Here is a 26,847-nt window from a genome sequence, read left to right on the forward strand (position 1 = left end):
ACGCAGTATGTCAACATTTTAAGTAGTTTAAGTGTTGAAATTTGCCACTTTCTGTCCTGAACAAGTGGAAGGACTCTCGGTTATATAGAGCAATTCTTTAAAATTTCTGCGATTTAATTATACGTCTTAGTTTACCGTGATAAAAATTTCCATATACCCCTGTTACACTACAAGACTGAGAGTCTCCCGTTGCTACCTAAGTTAGCAACTTTGGATTAATCATCACTTACTGGGGCTGAAGTGGCCAGATCGTTAAGGTGAAAACTCACCACTAACTAGTACTGTGGCTACGAATGCTTGGAGCTGTACCTCCAATCCTTCAACACTTCTACGTCTTCAAGGCGTGGAGCAATACAGGTACAATATTAACTTTATTTTAAAACCCTGACACATCTAAAAAGGAAGCGAAAAGAGAAATGTTATGAAACGAGCCAGTGACTGATGTGTACTGAGTAACGGAAACTGGCTGTGTCAGACTTCGACATAAATAGTGATGAATACGTTAATTAAGAATCGAATAATAATTGTTGAATTGGCTAAAGGATTAATAAATTAATAACACAGAATGAGTGTTTCAGAATGTGAGTGATCGAGTCAGAAAACATATCTTTGGAGTAATGAAATAAGTTTAAATAGAATAGCTGTTATATTATGTATTAGATGCTTATAGATCGGACTTTAGTTCAGTAGGTTACACGAAATAGTACGAAGATAGAAACATAACCTTGATGCACGTACCAGAATCTCGCCAGGCACTCATAGTCGACGATGAGTTTAAATAATTTTTTTGGAAGAACAATTGTACTTCACATATTCTATTTAAGATAAAAATATTCTGCACCGAGAAAGTATTAAAATGTCCCACTTTTGTAGCAGCAAGAATCTTAACACAGAGTACTAAGATCATCAATGTTGCTAGGCCGCTCGGCACGACATTTAACGCAAAAATCAGTTAGGATATGACCATGGTACGCTGGTGATCAAACGCTGTGTTAAATCTTAAACATTACTTCCAAAGAATTATTTTCTGGACGTTCATGAAACATTTAGAGGTACGTTTTGAATTGAATAACCGAATAAGACAACAATACACCGATTGATATCAAAATATCGTGATATAGTAAATTTCTGTCTGTGACATCCAGCTACAAAATAACTGAAATCGTGTTTTTATTAATTTAAATCGGTGTATGAGCATAACAGCGGGACACGGCTACAAAAATTCAATATTACCATGAATCCCGTCGTTCTATGTGTGTAGGGGTTTATTTTAAACTGAATATCTATAGGTTCTTTTGACTGCTATAGCTATAACCATGTAACTACTGCTTGGTGTATATATATATTTATATATATATATATTTATATATATATATATTTATATATATATATATTTATATATATTTATATATATATATATAATCTCTCGTCCAATGAGTCCTAACAAAATGTGTATAGACTAAGCCAACAAAGAAATTGGGACCCGCAGTGCTCAAGCACTTGAAGAACGGGTCGTCCCAGTACTCAGTATATGTATATATATATATATATATATATATATATATATATATATAATTATATCTTTTCATTTCATTGATATGAATTATGTGTTACAGCGCTATACTATTTTTCTTCTATTGTCAAGTTTGAAATTTGCTGAAGACTCATTTATAAATGATTCGTCAGTATGGATTTATACAAGCCTGCCTAACAACATTAAGTCCTCGCATATTTAACAGCTGCCTGAATTATTTTTCCTTCTATAAGAGGAATTACGAATTATACATCTGCAAGCCCTTAATATGTTCGTTCTGTTTGTTAAAACTTCAATAATTATGTATTTCGTATATCCGTCTCCTTTGCTCCTTAAACATTTGCTTCTTCTTTGTTAGTATTGTTTCCGTTTATTTGGTATTCTTTCTTAAATCTACTACTTTCAACAGAATAATCTTTGCTTTCATAAATAAGCAAGAATTGAATTATTAACTCTGTGATACAGCCATGAGAATATGAAATGTCGCCTAAAGAATCTGTACGACGTTCAAAATCAGAAAACCTGGAAAATATTTAAGCCACTCGAAATATAAACATCATGTTCAATGTCATTATTGAACATTGCAGATACATATGAGAATATTTCTGCTGTATGATATGAAAAAAGCCTACCTATTTTGTGTAAACTACAGCAGAGCGCTCCCTTCGGAGCTCCTCGGGGGAGTTGGTTGCGTTTTAAAATCTTGAGTAAGAAACTAAAATAACCTCCCCCCCTTCGGGGGGGTTAGTTTAATGTCTTACTCAAGTCATTTGTTTACTCGGCATTGTTGTGTTGGTACAACAATGCCGAGTAAACAAATATAACGTAACATTGTTTGATGGCCTCATTTTTTGACGACAAATTGGTTGACGACAACGGGGAATCAGAAATTGTTATAGTAGAATGTTATGTGTTTAGCAGCATCAACAATGCGACAATGCTGACGTAAACCAAAGAAGTACAAATGCAGCCACTTTGTCTTGTAGGCGGTTACAAGATTTTCAGAGTAAGGTATCGACTTCGTCTTCAAGATTTAAGTATAGCGTTGCCTCCTCACTGTGTTTAACTGTCTGAGAATATGGACGTTCAAGGAGCTGAATATATTTCCATAATCCGCTATTTGTTTATATATACAGCTAGTTTATTACAGTAAAAATCATAATTTCTTTATTTCAGATTTTTATTAACAATGGCAATTTCTTGACTAGCTTTAGCGACTATGTACTTCCCAAAAAGGACTTCACTCCATGAACCACATTTGAGGATCTCACAAGGATAAAGGTGTTGATATTGGTCTTCTGGGTTGTAACACCGATTGGAATTGTAGGTAGGTGCCAACGTTTCAGAGTAACATAATGAAACCCTCTTCAGAGCTCAGTCCTGAAGATGGACAGACTATGTTCCCCAGACACGTTTCCTCCCTAAAAGTCCACTCAACGTTATAATCCAGAAGAAAAACATCGGCTCTGCGCCATGTAGTTACTAATCTCGTAGTTAAGATTGTTATTGTCCTCTAACATCGTTCTTGGTATTTCAAGAAGGCGCTTTCTAACTGGCTTCCATGCAAGAAGTGCAGACATTTAATATTTCCCGTACTCGAGCTGAGTGTTGGGGAGGAAGGGGTAATTCCAGCCAGGCACATTTATGACGAACGGTACCAGATAAATGCTTCTAGCTGATGCTGACATCTATTGCTTCATTCAGTGAAGTGCAACAGCGAATTCCGCCATTTGCTTCTTGTGGAGTTACCGACATAGTTGCATGTGTCTGTTTTGTGCTCCAGTGATCTAACACACTTAAGATTATCTTAACATTCTGTTAGAATTTGTACGTTCAAATTATGTGAGACGTGTATACATTTTGTAAGCCAAGATTATGCCTATTACTTACTAAAAACATATTTTATTCACTTATTATTTTATTTACTTCAGTGACATCTTGAAGCTCAAATAGTGACCATCATTATTCCTAAGGGTGGGGAATACCGGTCAAAGCTACTTCTTCAGGTATCATTTCCTACAGATGTTTTGTTACGTTCAATGTTTTTGTTACTGCATACTTAAGAACTAGACCCTTCAGACTAAATGCCAGTTTATATAAAGTTTCAAGTTTGTGTATACTTTTCGTTTTATCTAGCTCCTCTCTTAAGTGTCCGCCATTTACCCATTATTTCCTACAGCTTACAATATTGTATCTGTTTCAACTACGCAAATGCATTGGACGCATATTTTGTCTTTGTCGTATTCCACATGATCTGTTGTGGTTTCTTTTATATACAGAGCAAATAATTTCGTAAGGTAGGAAATAATTTGTTTATATCTATCCAAACAATAAATTAATATCAGACCTAATCACATTGGTAATTAAATTCTAACCTTTACTTGTAAAATGTTTCTCAGTGTGCACACTTCCCACATGTAAATTTAGGCATAATATAATATGACAGACCAAATAATTATCCATTCAGCATTTCTGAGCATTTTCCCATCTCGTATGACTTATATAATTGCCGGGTGTGAAATAGAGCTGTTAAATAACCCATGAATCAATCTTTCTGTTTAATCGACAAGTTCAGCGTGCCTATTTCAAACAAGGCCCTTGCATTCCAAGTACCGTACCCTTACACAGTTTGGTCCGTACATTGACTGAGCCATGCATAAACACTGCTCGTGCCCTTTCCGTGACCTGGCCTCCACGACACGTGTACCGTTCTCACTTTCACCTAAAATGCCCTGCATGGCCATATGAACATTCGCAATGATCTGATGCTAATGCGAAGGTTTTGTTCAATTTGATGATACTGTGTTAAGTTGTGTTCGGTTGCTTAGCCCAGCTTATGTGAGAACATTACAGTATTTTTATTGAAACAATATGAACTATGTTCTAACGGCATCGAAATCGGAACCGGAAAATTTTGTAACCAACTGTAATTTGTTACCAGCATTCTATTCCATCAACTTAGAAGGCTGTGGTGGAAACAAAGAGGAAAACATTATACGTCTGCTTAATTTAAAATTAGCAATAAATTACAGAGGGTAGTTGTATACCCGGGGTCGCAGTAGACGCGCGGTAGGAGGCGCGGGCCTTGTGCCATTTGGTCACTGGGACCGTGGGTTCGAATCCCACTCAAGCCATGGATGTTTGTCCGCGTTTTTCGGTCTTGTGCTGTCCTATGTACAGGTAGAGGCCTTGCGACGGATCCCTCGTCCGAGGAGTCCTACCGAATATCTATAGCTCAACCAAACGAAAAGTTGGTACCCGCAGTGCTCAGGCACTTGAAGAACGGGTCGTTCCCAATACCCAATATCCCAGTTGTACACCAATTGATATATGTCAAGGCAAGTGTAATGTTAATTTTGAATTTGTTCATGTCATTTTGTTCCGTAAAGTCTATAAAATTTGAATCTGCATAAGAGGAAAAACCTTCTATCTACTTAGTGGATCTTATTCTGGCTATTTGTTAGGAAGTGCATTCGTGGTTCGACCTCCCTATGTCAATTCTGCCATTAGATTTCATATTTACTCCTAGTTCCGCCATAGAAGCCTGGGATGGTATATTGGAAAGATCAAAGTCGCTTTGTCTTACATGATGCCCTACTTACTATTCCTAATCACTTTATAACGTCTCATTCTATATTGCTCAATAACTACATTTAATATAGCGTCCCTAAATGAAATACTATAAGAAAAGAAAATATTGCCTAAGATCGAAATATGTAATTGTAATCTACTGTTCTCTGAGTATAATCCTGTTGAGCATAATTTACACCACACACACAGTGCACAAAATGAAGACGTGCACGGGAACAAATGTACAATCGCCCGCGCGTCCGTTTTTCTGTATCTTAAACTTCGAAAAAAGAAAATTAAAAAATTTCGATTAAATTTGGTATTGGCGACATCCACTTATTGTTGTCCTAGTAATTTGATTTTGGTTAGTACTTGTGTGAAGCTCGAGTGTATATTTGCAAAAATGGCGATTTGTATAGTATACAAAACACAGAACAAGCGTATGTAACATTTTCTGTTATAGCAAATATAAAAGGAGTAATAACATTCGACAGTCTACACGGTTTAGAGTAACGAAACAAATTACATTTATTTGTATAGAAACGTAAGGTTGGATATTTCTTCAGTCTGTAAAAGAACGTTTCAGTCATTGGGAAACGGACAGAAGGTATGTTTTTTGTTCATTCAATGGAATAATATTCAAATTGGCAGAATGCAATAGTTCAAAGCGATGGTGTGTTTTAAATCGTTATGCCACTGAGTTAACAGGTTTCCTCTTGGAGCCGGGCTCTAATACTTGTGGTAGCCAATCCCCTTCCTCCTTTGAATTTCAAAAGGAATACGGAATTTCGAATATGTTGGAGGATAAAAGAGGCTATGCAAGTTTCTATTCCTAAACCAAATCTATGCTGTTTTATCCCATCACGCTGACAACCGAATGATCGATGTGTGACATTCTTAGTCGCAGCAGACGCGGAGTGGCTGTATCTTCAAACTATAAGAAAGGAAGCAACATAATGGATATTTTCGGTTCTCGTAATTGTCCAAAGAGCACATTTAGATATTATAAAACAGGATACAAATGAATGTTGCGCAGTAGATCATATGACCTACTTGTGCTTCGCTACTGAAATTCCCATACACTAAATCCAAAGAAAAGACCATGCTGCATGTCTCAAATGTTACCGATGTTAGGGGAACCGGGGGCAGAAATGGGCCGTGAGGTAGAACGGGGTATCTGATTTCTTTTCGCCTGAAACACATTGCGATCTATCGGGACCGGTTGAAATACCATTAACATGCAGCACAGGATTATGTTATGTCAGTCAGCGCTATTTTGTGGTTAGAGTTTCTGAAATAATCACCTATGCTTGATTTTTCTCCTACATTCTAGAATTTTTTCTCAAATTCCAGTGAAGGTAAAACCTATTCATTATTCGAATCCACTTTGTTAAATGATGCATATTACAAGGTGTTTTCCCGAAAGTCTTAAACACAATAGTTTTATTTATTTTCATTGTCATTTTTGGTGGGACAATCCTAATTTGAAAGAGTATACTCGGGGCAGGATAGGGTGGGATATAATGGGGTACTCCATTTTGCCCCGAGTGAAAGTAGAGAAGAGGATCAAGATGACGATTGCCTGTATTGTGGCGATATCTATTCGCAGTCAATTGAAGGGTAGATCTGGTGTTCGTCTTGCTTTAAATGTGCCCATAACTCATGTGCAGGTATTGATAGTAACGATGATGAAAAGGTGCACATGTGTGAGCTCTGTCTTAGGCCTAAGTACATTTCAAATGTGTAAATTTTCGACATTTCACATTGTATGCTTTATTATTTTATACCCTACGTCATAATTATTAGATAATGTGTATTCTTACAACTTTTTCAAACATATAAACATATATCAACCATACCCCGTCTTTCCCCGGGCACGGGGCAAAATGTGGCAAGTTACATTTTTGTAAAGAAATTAATTTTTTTAAAAAAATTTAACTCTTAGAACTAAACTAATGACTCATTATAAATTTCAAATAGACAATAAATCCAAACAAGGTTCCTCTATGTGTTTGACTTTGTTATTGTCCCTTCCACATGCCTCCAAAAATTAAGTTCTTCGTTCAGCCCTGGGCTCCCCTACATATTTTTAAGTAGATGAATTATAAATTACACATTCGCTAACTCCTGCACTATAATTACATGTCTGTATTTATTACTTAAATGTGGATTTCAATTTAAAGAAGCTTGTTAGTACTCTTTTATGTCACTGTATAATCCATATGACTGAAGAGAAACACAGTCGAGAACACAGTTTTGAGATAGCGCAACAGATTTCTGTAGAGAAAGGAAACAATAATTTTTTATAAAATATCTTCGTTCTTGACGAGATATGTTTAAGACATAGGTTCACTCTTTATAAATGTATAAAAGTGATTTGCCATATATTTCGAATTTACAAGCTTTCACGTGTTTCGACAGGTTAGAATTCAGAAGCGGTTACGTGTAAGAGGTGAGAGGAACATCTCTTTTCCCTTCCCACCCTCCTATCAAATTAGTAACGGAGGGCATGAAGCTAAAGCGGCCAGAGCATGAAGCGTACCATTCACCCGCTAGGTCGTGCTCATTGCCTGTTCTCCTGTTCCCTTCTGAAACCACAGAACGAATGTGAAACAAATTTGTTGTTTTGTAGATTTAAAGTTGTCGCACAAGTTTAATTGGTTTATTGACAAGCTATTAGAGAAAGTCCTGCCAAATCTGAACCGACTTCTTTTAATGAAATGATGATTTAAGATTCACAGAATATTAATTGTTAATTTAAATTCAACACATTTCCTACAGAACTTAGCTATGAAACTGAACTTCTTTTCGTGTAATTTCGGAACATAAGCCAGTCTTCATAAATAATTTAAAACTGAAATAAAAGTTCTTACGTGGACCATCTATCCAAATGGATATGATTTTTAAGATTTCAGTCCACTGCGTTGTATGTGGCATGACTATACAATCTTACTCTATAGCTTTCAAGAAAGAGACGATGTTTTGATGCTTTACACAAACTAGTATCGGGCTCTGCGCTTCGGGGCATCCCCGTGCGTCGACATAACGATGTACGAAAAATTTCGTGCACAGTGACAATCCAAGTGCTAAAGAATTAAAAATGTAACATAAAAACAGAAGAAAAGACTGAGTTAAATTTGCAGACTCGAGAAAAAGTTTCCTTGTTCAGTGAATTCTTCCGCACCTAACATTTTCTAGTAGGAAACTGATCTAAACAAAGGTTAGCAGAGATGGGTAGTATTTCTTGTATCTGTTACAGATATAGAACAAGAACACAGAGTGAGTTTTAGTTACTTCATCACACGCTTTAATTGGTTGTCTATACGCACGGGTTACACATCCAGTTTAGAGTTTAAAAGAACAATATAAAACTAGTCTGTAATGACAGCAGCTAAGATGCTTCTCCACTGTGATTTGAGTTTTCATTCACTGTTGACGTATACATGCGCCGAACAAATTTTTGTAATTTGGTGTCATAGCTAAGTTTCGGTGTGATTGGCCGTGTGTGTTGAGCACAGGGAATACGCGTGCTATTGCAGAAATCACAACGAACACAGGTTTCAAATCCAGAATAGGTATTAGATTTGGTTACCGATTTCTGCCAAGCCTCCTTCAGCAATGGTGCAAACTGCGATCATAACATGTCGCGATCTGCGTGTATTTGTCACCAAACGTGCACTGCTATGAAGAAAAGTGTTTCGGGGGTTTCAAGAAACACCGATAAAATGGAAGAAAGTTGTGGGTGGAATGGGGAGGAAAACAAACCACGATTATGTCGTTTTTCTGAGCTAGTTCCAACATATCCTGGTCATTGCAGTGCGATGTATGAACATCTAGAATTAGCACTACTTTCCCTGTTTGTTTTCTTGAAATAAAATGCTCTATTCAGCCACTGCATTAATATGGTAGAGTTTGCAAAACCAGACCTTGCATTCATGAAAACCTTTTGACCCTTTGGGAAGAGAATCTTCCCATTCTGACTTTTTGTTTTTCTCTTTAAGTATGCAGGCTGGAGATATAAAACAGCCTATGGCATTGCAGCACTGTCTCCCGCTTTTCACCAGAAGTCATTTGGTACACTGTCGGAGAGCTCTTCTGAGATATCAGTGTCAGGCCTAGGATTAACTTGAAAAACCAGAGTCATCCACATTGTGCATATGGCCAGGTTTGTCTAGCAGAGAGTTTTCTGGCAACAAATCCAATTATAATTTGAAGTAGACATCAATATTCTTCCTATTCATGGCTGTAGCTCTTCAAAAGAGAGACATTGTAGATTATTTCTTAACTAATCCAGGATTGTCTCAGAAATTAGTCTAGACCTATGGTACGCGTATCACTGGTGGAACGCAGGCCAATGTCGGGTGGTACACGAACTAAGTAAAACAAATTAAAAGATAATATTAACATAAATAAGTTTTCCCTGAACGCATTTGATTAGTGCTACATTTAATATGTCAAATTAGAATTACTGGTGCGCCAGCGAAAAAGGGTTAAGAACCCTTGGTCTAGACAATATCATCCTGCCATAACTCTGTCTCTGTTGAAGCGGTGAAGAATTCGATTTCCTTTTGCAAACTGATAGGCGAGCTTAGTAAAGTTTCTCCATTGGCGGAAATCCTGATGCCTGTAGTTTCTTTATGTAGGTCACCAAATACTCCTTATTTTATTTTCTGAGGCAACCTAATAAAATAACAGGTATTTATAAATTACTTGGAAGAAGTCATATTTAAAATCTTGTAATATTACAATAAGTTATATAATTACATTTACTTACTTTGAGGGTCTATGTCATGTTTTTTGGCATCATTATACTGTAGTTGTCTTTTCAAAGTTCTGTATGGGATTGTGAGGTTTTAAAACAATTCATGCCTCCCGTCCGTACGTGTTCCATGGCAAGTTGTAGACTATCCTGACTCCACTAACCTCTGTTAGAAGTCCTGGTGTAGTTTTCAGGCACTTTCTGTACATAAATGAAAAATTCAAGTAAACACTTTAACTAGTCATCTTATCCGAAAGCAGGAGCGAAGAGTGGCGTCTTTTACGAGGATCGGCGTATGACGCCACTCGAGTCACACAACTTAATATGGCGTCACTAGAGCTGAGATCACTGAAAATACATCATTTCCTGCACCTGTTATGTGTTATACTTGCCGGTTTTCGTATTCCTTTATACTTTGTAGTGAATATTATTACTTTAAATTGTATTGTATACTTTTAAGGTGGTCAATTTAACACTTATCTTGCTTTTTTCGCGCTTAAATCGAAAAACCAAATGCACAGTTGCACCGATGTATTACCTCTCTTCAGACTGACACCAGGGACTGCCCACTGCCTTGTGTCGCTATCTGTTACTATGCTGCTAAACCACAGCAAAATCGGCAACTTCTCTCGATTACCATCTTGCCCTCACTCACTTCACATAATTAGCTAATAAAACATACACCATTAAACCAGAATAGCCCGTTTAGTAATATTATGGGCTAAGGGACAATTGTTATTCCATCTGGGGCGAGGGCATCATCTAAACCAGAATACTCTGAGTTACACTTAGCCTCGCATCGAATCGTTATCGGAGCCCTACTCCGATCGTATTGTGTCAGGGCGTAAAGATTATCACCCACAAGTATACAATGCCAAGGCTAAAAATTGCATAATTGTGACATTTGTATGTGACATACAATCAGTTGGTTTAAGAAGTCAAATATGAATTATGGTTTTGTGAACACAGTTAACGAGTCCACGTAATAAATTTCTCAGTTGAAATTATAGCCTACGGTGAAATATTCTACTAAATCAATTTGGGTATTTATATAATAAATTCTGCATATTTTATGCGTGCTTGTTTATTTCATGCACATATTTAGAAACGTTATTTTATTAATCATAAAATGCTTCAACGTTAGATGTTTCAAGCATTTTAAGGGACAAAGTTAATAGTACTTAAAGCCTGTTTGAACTCGAAGACCATATTTACATATATATATAAAAAGATCAATGGACTTTACGAAAACCCACTGGAAAGGAAAATGCTGAGTTACCGGACGTAGATTTTCTCAGTAGAAATAAATGATACATCACTCTGCTACGTAACGTTGGACTAATTAATAATAATTTATACCATGCTAAAATATTTAAATTTATTTAGAGATATTTTAACAATGCACGATCAACCTTACAATTACAGCTAACTATAAATAATTGTGCTTTCAAAATTCGACCCAGTTAGCCTTGAGATACTCCAATCCAGTCTCTACAGCTTACAGAGACACGTGTAGATATTTATGTAAAGTGCAGGTTATATTCATTAGATTTAATAAAAAAATGCCAAGGAATTTTATTTAAGTAAACAAATAACAAATTTCATAAAAGCAGTTAAGTCGTTCCCGAATTATATTATGCCTTGCTTACGAAAGAACCAACGAAGCGATAATAATGCTCAGTTCGCAAGAATGCTAAATCCCCTGAGAAGAAGTGCAGCTTAAAACAAATACTTCAAACGTAAGTGAATCTGAAGAAAATATCTGTGCCTTAAGTCACATTTGCTATGAAGAAGATAGCTTATATTTCTGGTTGTTTCGCCATGGTAATAAAACAGAATGGCATTCACATCGTTAAGGTATACTGTGGGATTATGATAATGATCACAATTACTTGCACGGAAACTTAATGGATGAATTCTTCCGATGCATGTGTACTTGTTTCATAAAATCAAAATACTGTGAAGCCAGTAACGTCACAAATCTTTTGTCAGTCGTAGAAATAGCATTACATCAGTAGTATATCAAGTTTCATGGTTTGGTTGTTGTTAGAATTAAGTCGTCACACCACAGCTTTATGAGAAATCCAGCTGTCGTAAGGTACGGTACTATATCTAATAACCATTCTATGAATATAAACTGCCTATAATCATCCTCTGCTTAGGCATGTGAACGTGAGGCCAGTAGTCAAGCTAGTCGGCTTTGGCTCTCTGGAGCAGTTACACCACGGATTTAATTTAATTTAATTTTAATTTTTAATTATCATAAATTTAGGAAATCACAGTAGATGGCCAGTGAAAGTATTTAGCCTGTTTGATAGAGCTCAGCATCTTATTAACAGCAGGAAGGCTCATTTTGACGGTGGACAGATAATTCACAACTGAATTTTCAGAGCTCGAATCAAGGTCCTTATGTGTGGTCTAGCAATTATAGGAATTGAGGTTTTCACGGCAGTGTGTTCGAACATGGCTGTATACTGGGTTGTTGTGATGTGTAGTCCGGCAGAAATTTACAGACGTTTCAGAGATTCTTGCTGCCTCTATCATCAAGGCCCTGATGATGGAGGCAGCAAGGACGTCTGAAACGTAGGTAAATTTCTATCAGACTACACGGCGCAACAACCCAGAAGACAGCCATCTTATAGTTATGGAATATTTTTCTACATACATATTATCTTTCATTATTGATGTATTCGAACGTATGATTTGAGGTTTTCACAGCGGTGAGTACGAAGATTTCTGTCTTCTGGGTTATTGTGCCGTGTAGTATGGTAGGTGTTTACCAACGTTTCAGAGGTCATACTGTCTCCGTCATCAGGGCGATGAATATGCCTATTGGGTAATCTATAGCAGAGACCGTACAGGCAAACATTTGTCTGACACCTTTCCTATTCAACATGGGCTAAAACAAGGAGATCCTTTATCACCATTGCTTTTCAAATTTGCTATAGAATACACCATAAATAAGGTCAAAGAAAACCAAGTGAGACTGAAATTTAATGTTATATATCAGCTTCTGTTCTATGCTAATGTTGTAAATCTGTTGGGGGATAACATAAATACCATATAGAACATCACAGAAGCTGTAATTGACACTAGGTAGGAAGTTAGTTCAAAAGTAACTCAGAGAAAATTAAGTACATGTTACGTTTTGTTACCAGAATGCAGTGCTAAATCTTAAAATAAATATTTTTATTTTATCCTTTGAAAATGTGGCGAAATTGATATACTAGTGAGCGACAGCAACAAATCATACTTGTATTCATGAGGAAATTAAGAGCAGATTAAAGTCGAGCCACGGTGGTCTAGCGGTTAGAACGCTAGCCTTGTAATCCTGGGGTCTCGGGTTCGATTCCCGGCGGTGCCCGAATTTATAACTTGTGTTGGGCAAGGCTGTGGTCTAGGCAACATGGAGTTTTCCTCCGTGGCATCCCAACAATTACTCCATTCACACACACAGAAGAAGGCAATGGCAAACCACTTCTGGATCATCTGCCAAGAACGTATATGAACAGGTCCCAGTCCGAGAAAAGGATGGAAGGATCCTGTTCATATGGACCTGTCGTCAGACAGAACACTAAATAAATAATAAATAAATAATAGTGTTTATTACAATTCAATTCAGAACATTTTGCCTTTTCGTTCTCTGTCTAAGAACGTAAATTTTAGAACATAGAAAACTATAATGTTCCTGTAGTTTTGTATGAGTGTGAAATTTAGTCTCTGACACTAAGGGAGGAACGATGAACGAGTGTGTTCGAGAACAGGGTGCTAAGGAGATATGTTTACCTAAGAGGGATGAATTACTAGGAGGCTGACGAAAGCTGCATAATGAGGAGCTTCATGTATTTAGACTGTACATGTCAATGAGGATGAGCTGGGCAGAGCATGTAGCCGGCATGAAATGCACACAGGTTGTGGTAAGCAAGTCAGAAGGAATTATAGCAATACGAAGACCTAGACGTAGATGGGAGGATAATATTAAAATGGATCATAGATAAATAGGATTGGGTGATATTGACTGGTTTGATCTGGTCGAGGATAGGACTTAGTGGTGGGCTGTTGTGAACACGGTCATGAACTTTCGGCTTCAATAAAATATTTGGAATTTCTGGTGTGACTAAGCAACTGTTGGCTTTTCAGGAAGGACTTGGATCCATGGAATAAGAAAGTAATTATTTATTGATAATTTGGTAAAGCATTTCTGTAAATTTCGAATCAGTGCATTTCTGAGAGTTAGGTTGCGCTTCAGCATGAAGAAAACTAAAAAGTAAATTAAGAAACTAAGTCTATAAGTATGCAGTCCTTGTACTTGAGGACAAAATTATGATAGTGAATTAACATATTCTGTTTTGCGTGTTGCTTGTACAGTGGCTGAAACCAAACTGTGACTTTCAAATACGTCACTAGCTTGCTAATAAACGAAAAAACAAACGCACATACTTCGTAAACTGCACGTAACAACTCAGAAAGCGAGCTACAAAGTACATATTGCAGCCGACCGGGCTAGCAGCCTAGTCCTTCTAATAGACGCGTAACGCTAGGTTTCATTTCTGTCACTGTAATAAGGGGCAAAGTAATAAAGGGCAAAAACGTGTGAAATTTCTGAAGTAGTTGTTAAAATTATAAAGAACCAGTATATGCACAACAGATGGTTGTTAGTATTTAGGAAACAATACACAGGAAGCAGATACAAAATGTAGCAACATGTCACAATGTAAGTGACTCGAAAGCCTTGAAGATATGCAAAATTGGTACTAGAAATTCAGGGAGGCCCATCAATAGTTCGGCTCGAGACTACCATGTGTTGAAATTTCAATTGAATAATTCAACAGAAACTACAATGTTGTAGTAAAAGTGAAACTCGAATTAATAGTTTTCACTCCATTGGCAAACGTTATATAAGTTTAAGAGAGTAATACTTTCTGCTAAAAGAAAACAGTTAACATGTGTTATTCAGTTAACATTTATCCCTAGAAGTTACAAGTTGGCGTAAGTTATTGAGATAAGGGCAATAATATGACGTTCTGCACACATTACTAATTAAACCTAGATTGGTGATCGTAACTTTTCTCTCACTTCTCATTTTATGAACTACTCTCATGATTCTGTGTTTGTTTGCTTTTATAAAAGCGAAAAACAACGCAAGGGCCTTACCATATCTGTGTCTGTTTTTAGTAAAAATGTAACTGAATGCTCAATGCGAGAAACAATATTATTCAACAATGAAGTATCGGATCACGGTAGTGCAAGAACGACTTAAATGTATTTGTTAGAAGAACTTCAGAAACATTGGCTGGGTCCTCATAAGTGCATGAATTATCTCAAACGCAACAGTGACCTAGGAACTCATGAATGCAAGATCACAGTAGTGTAATATTTACCTTCGTGACGGTGCTTGAATAACACCTTTTGAACGTCTGTGCGCTTTAATGGGTATAGCTTTGCATTGTTGTTATTAATTTATTCGCAGTTACAGGCTCTATATACGGACACAGTATGTTAAATAACTTCTTTATTTTATTCTCACGTGTAGAGAATATGTATTGATATTTCATGTTAATTTACTTTTAATGAAGATGATTGCCTTCTGGAATGTTGCTCCACGTTGTCTGGTAGGAGTTTGCCATTATATGGGCAACATGGCTCTGATAATGGCGGCAGTAAGCACGTCTGAAACATCAGTAAGGCAAACACTAAGCAACAAGATCGACACCTGTCAGTACGACGCTCACATACCCCTACGCCTGTCAAAGCTACCTTCGGGCAACAGAATATTAGTCACTTCAGCCAACATCATCTCTCGAACAATACATCAGCATCCAATTTACCTGAAAGTTCAATAAAATTGGTTCAAACCTTTCAGCGCATGGTCATAAAAATGCTGTGCTGAAAAAAAACTGTAAGAATTATGCAATGAATTTACCATAAAAATTCAGTTTAATTTTGAGTTTAATGTTTATTTTAGTTGTGTAGCAGACCACTGTTTAACAATTTTGGGAAACTTAGTAAATGTATATGAACCATGAAGAAATACATATAAACTATCATTTAGAAGAATGTGTTCTGTATTCTAGGAAATTTAGGCACTGATAAGATTAAGAAGAATTATGTGCATTTTTCGATTTATGAATTATGTTGCAGAAAATACAGAAATTGATTTTATTTCGATCTTCTTGCACAGGCATACCGTGTTCAATTGCGATTAATGTTAATTTAAGTGTACAAGATACATAGCGTGAGATTTGTATACTGGAAGTTTGTGACTCGACTCTAAAGTTGTATAAGGAGATAAAGAAATAATACAAACAGTACTCATCATTATAAAAGTTCGGCTGAAGACATGAAAGCTGAACATTCAGCGGCAATTAAACTACTTGAATAAAATAAAGTAAGTTGTCACTCAGAACGATATAAATTTACGGATGTCTGAACAATTTCAATCTGAAGGTCCAGCAACCATCGCTTCCATCACCTCTATCATCACTGGACACGTAATTTTTCATCATTCCACTTGCACGATGCAGCCACTATGACCTATCATCACGTACCACCTGCCATTTCTTTCTTTCATGAAAATTTTCTTTTATTACACTCTTCTTCTCTCGCAGTCTCATAAGCCATCTCTTTGTTCATCATATATATCCTCCACTGCTTTTCCTGACATCATCTCCACCATAATTTTTACATTTATCTAATATTTATTTCCCCAGGAAAGTTCTTCGTTAACAGACCGATCTTGGTAAGATGACAGAAAACGGAAAAGTGGAAATTGTGGAAAAAACCAATGCTGCCGTACCTGTGACGCAGGCGATACTGTGGCGTAATGTTACATTGATGGCAGTTATACACTTTCTGGCAGTGTGCAATATACTCACCTCAACTGCACAATGGGGAACAGTTTGCTGGAGTAAGTGGTATCAATATTTAATGTATCAAGATTTTTGCAATAATATCTCCTTCTTATTCTTCTCAATTTCATGGGATATGCATTAAGGCCTATTTCGGACTCTCCACCGTTTTCTTTGTCGACCAAAGTCTGGTCTTCCAGTGGGGCTGTAGTTGTAAGCAATTTTTGGTAGTGTGGTATTGTCCATCCTTAACAAGCGTTCTAACCACTTCCCACGGTACTCAGTTATTTTGTGTATTAATGCCTCTACATGTAGTTCTTCTTCATTTCTGAACCTGTCTGTTTTTGTACATCCTTTAACTCTTCCAAGAAATCTCATTTCCTCTGCTTGTATTCTGCTAACATCTCTTTGTGTAGGCACCCAAGTTTCACATCCATATAAAAGTGTTCGCACCGTCATGATTTTATAAAATAACATTCTTGTTTCTTGCTTAGTTTTATTTCTACGGTCCTGTGTACAGTTCTGCACATTGTCTGCAATCTACGTATTTTTCTTTTATATAGTTTTCATATTTATAGGCCTAAGTATTTGTAGTGTACAACCTGTTCTAACATATGTTTGTCGATGACGATTTTTGATCTTGTTGAGTCTTTTCCAATAAAGGCCATAACTTTGGTTTTCATTGATATTCCGAAATTACCCTTCTTACAAAATTCATTGAAATGGTATATTGACTTCTGTAAGCCATTTTCATTGCTTTCAATTAAAACCTAATCACTAGCAAATTATCAATATTTTTACGTACAAATTTTTTGATACTAGACTTCCAGGATCTACTAAATACATCCATTCTTTGACAATATGGTCAATTTAAATATTAAAAAGCGTAGTGTCTAAGCCTATTACACTAGACCAGTGGTATTCAACCTTTTTTGTTCGCTTACCCCCAGATATAATATCTCTTAAACTTTGTACCCCCAAAGTTGTTGGTGTATAATTCAAGTTATACATAGTATATAATCTACATCTAAAAGAAATTAAATAAATTACATCCAAAATAATGTAGTAAACAATAAGATTTAAATGAGAAAAAGGAGAATCAAGCTATTAATAACAAATATCTTATTGCCTATCATATAAAAATTAATAAAGGACAAAGATATTTTAGCAAAGCAAAATTATATGTTTAAATATTTTATCAATTATTAATTAATGTGGTTCAGAGCTGTTAATGAGATGATTGAGAACGTTTCTGGCATGCCAGCACCTCAATTCGGTGACGAATCTTCGTGAGTGCGAGGATCAGAGATGGTTCTGGGTTCAAGCGGTTCCTGCATTTCGTTTTGATTGATGTCAGTGCGGAGAAGCCTTGCTCACACAAATACGTTGATGGGAATGGCGGGAGGTGTGAAATGGCAGTGTCACTAAGCTCCTTGAACTCTTTGCGAGCGGCAATCCAAAAGTCGCAGATTGACATATTTTCGAATTTTATTTTCAGTGAACCGTCAACGGACATTTCCAGCAAGTTTTCTTTTAATTTTAAGGGAAGATCAGAGGAATTGATGGCGGTGATATAAAAAGGGTTTTTAATCCAATCTTTGGTATTGTCTTCTCTCTCAATTTCTGGAAAGTATTTCAAAAATTGTGTCCTGAGATTTTCCAAGTGGAATTTGATTATTTCCAAAACGCCATCAGTAACGCTAACTTCATTTTGTTCAGTAAGTTCAAAAATAGTTGGTAAAACTGCAACATTCTTGTCAAAGCCATGGAGTTGAAGATTGAGATCATTAAATTTGTTGAAAATATCTGCCAAATAAGCTAATTAACAAAACCAGCCTTCGTCTTCGAAAAAAGTAACGAAATCTAATTTCAATTTTGAGAGGAAATATTTTACTTCGTCTTTCAGTTCAAAAAGGCGAGTCAACATGCATTCTCGTGACAGCCATCGCACCTCGGTGTGCAACAAGAGTTGGGTGTGTGTGGATCCCATCTCCTCGCACATATTCTTGAAAAGACGGGAGTTTAATGCACGAGACTTGATTAAATTGGCCACTTTCACAGAAATGTTCAGTGTTTCGTGTAAATCATGAGTAATTTTTTTCGCGATAAAGCTTTGTTTGTGTATGATGCAGTGTTGCCAGCTGATTTCAGGATTAATTTTGCGAATACGAGCAACAAGACTGCTTTATTGGCGTGTCATTGAAGCAGCCCCATCAGTGGATACACTGACACACCATTCCCACTGCAAAACTAATTCCAACCTTATGAAATTGTCAAGGATTTTAAAAATATCTTCTCCCTTTGTAAGTTCTGGTAATTGTTTACATCCGAAAATTTCATCAAAAATAGCCCCTTTCTTAACATCAAAATACCGAATGTATACAAGCAGCTCGGCTTCATCAGAAATATCCATCGATTCATCAATTTGAATTGCAGATCTTTTGTCAATTTTAATGTTCTCCGTAATTTTCTCAATAACATCTTGTGCCATGTCATGAATTCTGCGACCTACAGTTGTGTCAGAACTCGGAATCGTTTTTATTGCATTTGCATATTTTTTGTCTAGCATTTTATCTGATATAATTAAAGCACCAGGCAGAATGAGAGGGCAGCTATCAATTCTAATTCATACGACGTCTCTAATGCCACCTTTGATGATTGTGTAAAATTATGTATTACATTTGAAGTTTTACGTACATTTTCTGATTTGCGTTTGAAAAATTCAGCTGGCTTGTCCTTACACTCACCGTGATTGGTCACTAAGTGCCGGTGAAGTAGAGATGCTTTCATAGAGTTGTTCGATATAATTTGGTTGCAAATCAACCAGAGTCGAAGAGGTGGATCACACAGATTTGAAACAAACCCATATTTAATGTAGGAGTCATTGTAATGTCTGTATTTCACTTTGTCCGCTTTCATATTTTTTGGGAATTTAGGCTTACTTGTAGATAGTTCAACACTGCTCACACTATCATCACAGGTTGGAACAGAAACTGTCGCACTTTTCAGTGTTTGTGACTCAACACTATCGTCATTTTCACCTTTTTCGCCAATTTCACGCTTCCTTTTAAATAATAAATTTATCCATTTTGCAATACGGAAAATGAAAATAATGATTACTGCCGTGGTTTCAAGAAGGAACTGAGTGGATGATGACTACTATGCACTTATAATTGATCCGCGTTTTAACAAGAATTAAACAAACCGAACCTGCATTTCACAACAATGATCCCACACAACAGAAAGACGTTAGGATGCCAAGTAAAATTAAATAAACTTAGTAAATTGTTAAACAATAATCATTATTCACAAAGCCGGTAACGTACTACACGTATGTACGTGGTGGGATCGGAAAGTTTCTAGACTGCGCCTATAAAAACCCGTACACTTATCTCAGGTATTAAATTCATCCATCACCCTCGAAGTAGTTCCCCTGGGAGTGAACACAACGATGCCAGCGCCGCTGCCAAGCCTGGAAGCATCCCTGGAAATCTTTCTTTGTCAACCTGTCAAGCACCATCTGCGATTCTGCCTGAATCTCTTCTATCGTCTCAAATCTCCTTCCCTCTAGCTGAATTTTCATCTTTGGGAAGAGTAAGAAGTCACACGGAGCTAAATCCGGCGAATAAGGAGGGTGCGAGAAGACGGCCATGGTGTTTGAGGCCAAAAACTGCCGAACTTTGAGGGCGGTGTGCGCTGGGGCGTTGTCATGATGCGTCGCATGCGGAGTTCTTCCTTTAGAATCAGCTGACAGGTCCCATAGCCTATCCCAACAATGTCACACAAGTCGTTGATGGTACGACGTCGATCTTCGTGAATGGCCTGCCGAATCTTCGTAACATTTTCGGGCGTTGTGCTCGAAGATGGTCGTCCAGAACTCTCGTCATCATCGACAGAGGTTCGGCAATTTTTAAAACGTGAATTTTACACAAAAGTTTGTGCACGACCCATTGCGGACTCCCCAAATGCTTGCTTTAGCATTTCATAGGTTTCCGTAGCCGTTTTGGCGAGTCTTTGGCAAAATTTGATGCACACTCTTTGTTCATGAAAATCCGCAATCGCAGGAGGGTCGGTGTAATGCACTACCAAAACGCCCGTAACTAAGAAACAAATGCTAATTCGATGATGCCGGCTGGCACACTGATTCACTATGAATGTAGGCCGCACCCCCTAGCGGCAGAAGCTCGTACTACATCCGGTTCGCCCTCTATTGACACAGTCTTGAAACTTTCCGATCGCACCTCGTATACTCTATCACGACTCGACATGTCACTGAGCTTGTAGACATTTACGCCCGACTTAAACTGATCACAGAATTAGATCCGACACGACTTGTTGAAGCTGTGATACCAAACTGATGAGTATTTTGCAATAATGAAATTGAAAGAGCAAGGCCAGGTAAAATGTTTTGGTGTTGTTATAAAAACATCATTCGGTATTTCCAAGTCATAAAACCAGCAACCACTTCCAACGTTTCTCTGCCGGCAGCGGGAATTGTCAAAGAACAAGGTAATACGAAGGAGTGCATCTGTTTGTTTATTGAAGTAGGTTCATTGCATGATTAAAAGAAGAGAAAAACAGTTTTAGGGGAAACGTTAATCCCACCCAATAGTGTTCAATCAGGTTCCAAAGCACTATGTGGAATAAAATGAAACTAGCCGCCCAGATAAGAATCGCATAAAGGAGAGAGAAAGAGAGAGAGAGAAATTGCGCTCCCAAATCGAAAGTCCTTACTTCCGGTTCTCCTGTGGCTAACCCTAAATCTGGCCCTGATTATTCAGTGTTTATCAAAAAATAATATATATTTCTTTAAATTTCACGTATCCCCTAAAATGTCTTCGCGTACCCCCGGGGGTACGCGTACCTCAGGTTGAATACCAGTGTACTAGACAAGAAATTTTAATGAGCTGCATATATCGGAAATGAAACTAATCAATTCTTATGTATTTTCGTCCGCTAAATTCGAAAATGACATTAAAGAAGTTCAGTTAGTTCGCGTTTTGAAGAAATGTTGTACTTTGTAAAATATCACCAATAAATCCATCCACATGATATGCAAATGTTCAAAATATTTCACCTACCTTATATATTGGCCTTTCTTCTGTATTTTACCTCAGGGGCATCTCTTACCACCGACCAGCAGTAATCAGCTTTCATTGGTTCGCTCCATTTCCCCTGATAAAGCCTTTCAAGAGTAGAAATATCTTGGTGAAATCGTTCGCCATGTTCATCACTAACCGATTCAAGATTATCAGGGGAAAAGTCCAAGTGAGAGTGGAGGAAATGCATTATAAGAGACATTGCACCCCATTTTACTGTATGCTTTCAACAATTTGTCTACTAATTCTCTATAGTTTGGCGCCCTGTTGTTTCCAAGAAAATTCCTAACAACTAACGTAAAGGATTCCCATGCAATTTTCTCCTCTCACGTCAAAATGTCAACAAAATGTTCATCAACGATCAGGTTTCTTATATGGGGACCTACGAAAACTCCTTCTTTGATCTTAGCTTCACTTAGTCGGAAAATTTGTGAAATAGGTACCTAAAGGCTTCTCCATTTTGGTCCATTCCTTTTACAAAATTTTTCATCAGACCCAATTTAACGTGCAATGCTGACAGTATTATTTTGCTTTGATCTACCAGTGATTCACGGACAATATTTTTAGTACCTAGTTCCAAGTTCTTTCGAAGAGGCCACTGTTTAGTTTCATAATGTATATTCCTTTCACGACTGTCCCACTCACACAGGAAGGAGCAATATTTTGTGTAACCCTGCTGAAGGCCTAGTATGATAACCATCATTTTTAAATCTGCACATATACACCACTTATATTTATCATAATTCACCCTGTTAATTAATTGTTTAATGTTATCATATGTCTTTTTCATATGAACCGCATTAGCTATAGGAATACTGGGTAATTTATTGCTATTGTGCAATAATACTGCTTTCAAGATGACTCATTTGGGTTATTTTCTATATGCAGGGCACCCATAAGACCATCTACACGAGATCATCTTGCATTGAAAAAATTTTTTGCAAAGGAATCTGACGAACGCGATAACAGGATATTTTAACATTTTCTTCAAGTACATTCCATTGCCTAAGTTGCGATCCTAGCAACTCTGCCTGATACTTAGGCAAGTCTAAATCTCTCACTAGATCATTCAGTTTACTTTGAGTTACTCTGTGAGATATAGAAGATAACGTTTCTGGCACAAACTCTTTATCTTGAGATGCCGATGATCTTGGAATGGCGTTATCTGATGGTGGTGACGGTGAGCTTTCTTCGCTGCAATCAGCTGTGTAGGAGATAGGAGGGACAGGTACAGGTAGTTCATGGTTGTGGGGTATAGGACGAATGGCTGTGGGGATGTTTGGATAGATCAAAGCATGTTTTTTCTCATTGTTTATGCCGATGACAGGAGGAATTATGCAGAAATAGCAGTCGTTTATATGGTTATGCGGTTCCCGTCACACCATGGGCACAGCGAAGGGCATTGATTGCATTTTTCCTTTTAGCCACTCACGAAGATTTGTAGAACACTTCAGACAATAAATATGGGGTGCCCGTGCCCTGTCCATGTCACCCACTTTGCAACCAAAATAAAGGCGAGACGATTTCTTAACGATGGGGGTCAAGTTTCGATTTTGTGATTTAAAAGTCGCTTCTCCACAGATATGAGAAAAGTTGTTAGGATTATTGACACATCTACGCGACATTTTGTATATTTTAGTGTTACAAATATCTCATTTAAGCACTCACAACGACGTTTTTGCTGTTTACTACATAAGTATTCTAAGACGAAGTGAAACACAAAATCCGCACTCCAAGAAACACTTGTTTGCCAAATAGAACCACAAGGACAACTGAACCAATTTATTAATCATCTGTTAGGGAAGCTGACTATACCTGCAGGAAGCAATAAAACCTTCTCCACCCTTGTACAGTAGTCCTTTACAATTCTGAAAATTACGAAAATTGAGCGAAAAACTTGGTATGAATATCTTCGAAATGTTAACCAAGCATGCAAAATGAATGTCATTTTCGTATTTAGCAGCTCCAAATTAGTACAAATTTGTTAGTTTCATCCCCGATACATTTTGGCTGTTGAACAGTGTTATTAGTTAAAATCACCTGTTCTTTTATAGCTAGTATCCATAATTCTCTTTGTATTATGGTATATGCCCTTTATAGTTTTGATACTATGTTGTTAATCAAATCTAAAACTTCTTGACGATGGTGAAGAGTCATTTGAATAAAAATTTCCTTGGATATTATCCATCGTCTAGTAAATATAAAACTTAAAACGACGTTTCGGAGATGGGACTCTATCTCCGTCTTCAGGTTCCTACACAGTTGGGCCCACTAGATAGAGCTAATCCCTATCTCCGGACAAAGTAAAAAAGTGAAAGTCTCGGAATAAAAAAGATAAAAAACCCCACAAAATGTGGGAATAAATACATATGAACATTAATTTTAAACTCGATGCACAACTTAGACTTCTTCAGAGATGACCGGAATCCAAATAAGAGATATATCCAAACTTGGCTGGCTGATAGGATTGGCAAGTAGTGCCATGTGTGCCGCCTCCTTGTATTTCCTGTAGGTTCTGTTAGTGACACCCTGGCTCCATCCCAACAGACATGATGATCTTCTTCATACGCATGTTAGGCCAATCTGGATTTCTCCAGCAGGCCCTGTCTGAAATTATATTTGTGTCCCTTTATCGAGTTTCAAATTAATGTTCATATGTATTTATTCCCATATTTTGTGAGTTTTTGTTTTATTTGGCTTTATCGTGTTTAACGAATTTTATTTCTACTATTTATTTCTTTACGTCCCACCGATGGATGGTGTGGTGATGTCTTTTTATTCCGGGACTTTCACTTTTTTACTTTGTCCGGAGATAGGAATTAGGTCTATCTAGTGAGCCCAACTGTGTAGGAACCTAAAGACGGAGATAGAATCCTATCTCCGAAACGTCGTTTTTACGTTTTATATTTTACTAGACGATGGATAATATCCAAGGAATTTTTTATTCATATGTTGTTAATATCCTTTATTATTAATTATTTTCCATGATTTATCTATTTTCACTCTAACAAATGCTATGCTCTAACATGCTATGTAATGCAATATGAGTTTCAAGGTTGAATTTACATCGCTTTTCTATTATCTCTTTTATAGTAAATTGTCAGAACACGATAGACCCTTTCGAAATCTACTGTCCCTTTCTTAACAGAAAGTGTGCAAATAGGTTTTAGTCTATTATTCATAATTTTTTATATATTTTGTGTCCATTGTTCATAAATTTATTCCCCTCGACTTTCTTAAAGGTTGGCTTAATTAATGCTGTTGTACAAGAGTCCAGTATTTTATAATATTGACAGCATTTGTTCAGCAAATAAACTAATCTCAATTTCATAAATAATCCCCAATTTAAAAATCAATGTTAAACAGACATTTCGATAATTTGAACTGTTGGTCGTACAAATTATTTTCGAAAGAATGTTATTAAACTAAAATATATTGTTTTAGAACCTTTATATAATACTGCATAATGTATCTGTAAAGAACTAATTGCATAAAGCTGGGTCCTTCTAGAGACGTTGAAAGTGACTCGGTTGGTCATAAAATACTTCTACATTTGTGTGTCACTCACCAAAATTAATGCTCCTTGATGTGTCCGGAGATGCGGTCTAGCTCTACCGATTGGACACAGCAGAGCATGTTTTTACCTGAAGACGAAATAAATTCCAGTCTCCGAAATATAGCCGCTCAGTGATGGGAGCTTGGGTCTTTGGTAGACACTCGAATCTCCTCAGGGGTGTTTACGGCATGTAACTGCCGACAACTAGAGGCTGCCGTCTATTGCTAAATATTCTTACGCACTATTTAATTAGTTAATAACAACATAGATTATATTTTAGCCCTAGCCGCAAGAAGATTTCAGAATTGTATTTGGAGCGCGTGCTGCTGTTTTCAAAGTTTCTTGTAGTGTTTCCCAAACTGACGCCCTGCTGCAAGTGTCCTGTCATTAGTTCGAAATATTCAAACCCAGTAACATAGCCACTAGCACACAGCTCTTGCGTCTGATTGGCTCCCTCACTCACACCATACAATGCATTGCCCAGTAACATCATCTGCTGAGTGACAAAGAACCATAAATCCTAAACTGCCTTTCGACATATTGAAGTCACAAAACGTTGAAATTTTGAAAAGGAAATTTAAAACAAATTCAGATTAATAAAACAATAATGAATAAAATAGTATGATTAAATTACCTCAGCAGAAAATGTAATTTGGACCGTTAGAGAAACGTCGTGTTTTCTGGGACGATGGATAATGTTCAGAAAGTAGTTTACTTTACCTAAACTTACTTAACTTTTTCTAACCTAACCTATTCAAACTCAACCGCAACTATCGTAACACCTCCAACCTACCTTAAGATAACACAACTTTAGATAACCTAACTTAACGCTAACCCAATTGAGCCTTACCCAAAGTTTTCTTATATTATACCAGGTGATTTAAAAAGGACTTTACAACTTTGAAAGTGTATAGAAATTTAATCAGAAAGCTTACAGAATCAGTTGAGGTGTCATTTTGTAGCAAAACAAATCAAGTTTGACTCACGTTGTGCTGTAGTACCGAATTCCGTCACTGCGAGCGCAAGTGGCAGTACATTTCAAAATGGCTACTTTCACAGGTGCGTAGCGCGCTCGCTGTGGTTTGAAGAAACGAAATCTGCGACAATGGTTCAACGAAATTTTCGCACCCAGTATGGCAAGGATCCTCCCAGTAGACCTATAATTTAATCTTGGCACAAGAATTTTGTTGAGACTGGTTGTTCTGTTCGCCATGAGATAACAGTTAGACGAAGATGACCAAAAAGGACGCATTCTCTTCCAGCAAGACGGCGCACCACCTCACTACCTCACAGAAGTCCGGGATTTCCTCAATAACCGTTTCCTAGGTCGGAGGATTGGTCGAACAGGGTCAATAGTATGGCCACCTTGTTCTCCAGATTTGAAACCTCTCCATTTTTTATGGGGTTTCATTAAAGGTCGTGTGTATGTTCCACACTTACCTGTCAATCTCACAGAGCTCAAAGCTCGAATCACCGCCGCA

The 26,847-nt window shown here is 37.1% G+C and overlaps 1 protein-coding gene and 1 long non-coding RNA gene across 6 annotated transcripts in view; one reads left to right on the plus strand and one right to left on the minus strand.

Moving 5' to 3' along the window:
- The first annotated feature begins 29 nt into the window (after positions 1-29).
- The window catches only part of LOC110831938 (acyl-CoA Delta-9 desaturase), a 36,187-nt gene continuing 9,369 nt past the window's right edge, over positions 30-26,847 (plus strand). The window contains exons 1-3 of one of the 5 annotated variants that reach the window (XM_022068466.2): positions 32-357; positions 2,711-2,861; positions 16,574-16,770. In XM_022068466.2, coding sequence (XP_021924158.1) covers positions 16,608-16,770 — 163 coding nt within the window. In that variant the 5' untranslated portion in view covers positions 32-357; positions 2,711-2,861; positions 16,574-16,607. Of the gene's footprint in view, positions 358-2,710; positions 2,862-11,812; positions 11,962-16,573; positions 16,771-26,847 lie in introns of those variants that run through there. The other 4 variants (XM_022068475.2, XM_022068483.2, XM_022068492.2 and 1 more) reach the window with 4 other exon arrangements.
- LOC110831968 (uncharacterized) lies at positions 8,385-10,437 on the minus strand. The gene is made up of 2 exons (XR_002543763.2): positions 9,879-10,437; positions 8,385-9,784 (listed from the first exon to the last, which is right to left on the minus strand). It is a non-coding gene; the product is annotated as an uncharacterized LOC110831968 (long non-coding RNA).

This window comes from Zootermopsis nevadensis, unplaced genomic scaffold (genome assembly GCF_977971745.1).
Source record: "Zootermopsis nevadensis isolate Lab colony 2312 unplaced genomic scaffold, Znev_1.0 Znev_ptg000001l, whole genome shotgun sequence".
Classification (NCBI taxonomy): domain Eukaryota; kingdom Metazoa; phylum Arthropoda; class Insecta; order Blattodea; family Termopsidae; genus Zootermopsis; species Zootermopsis nevadensis.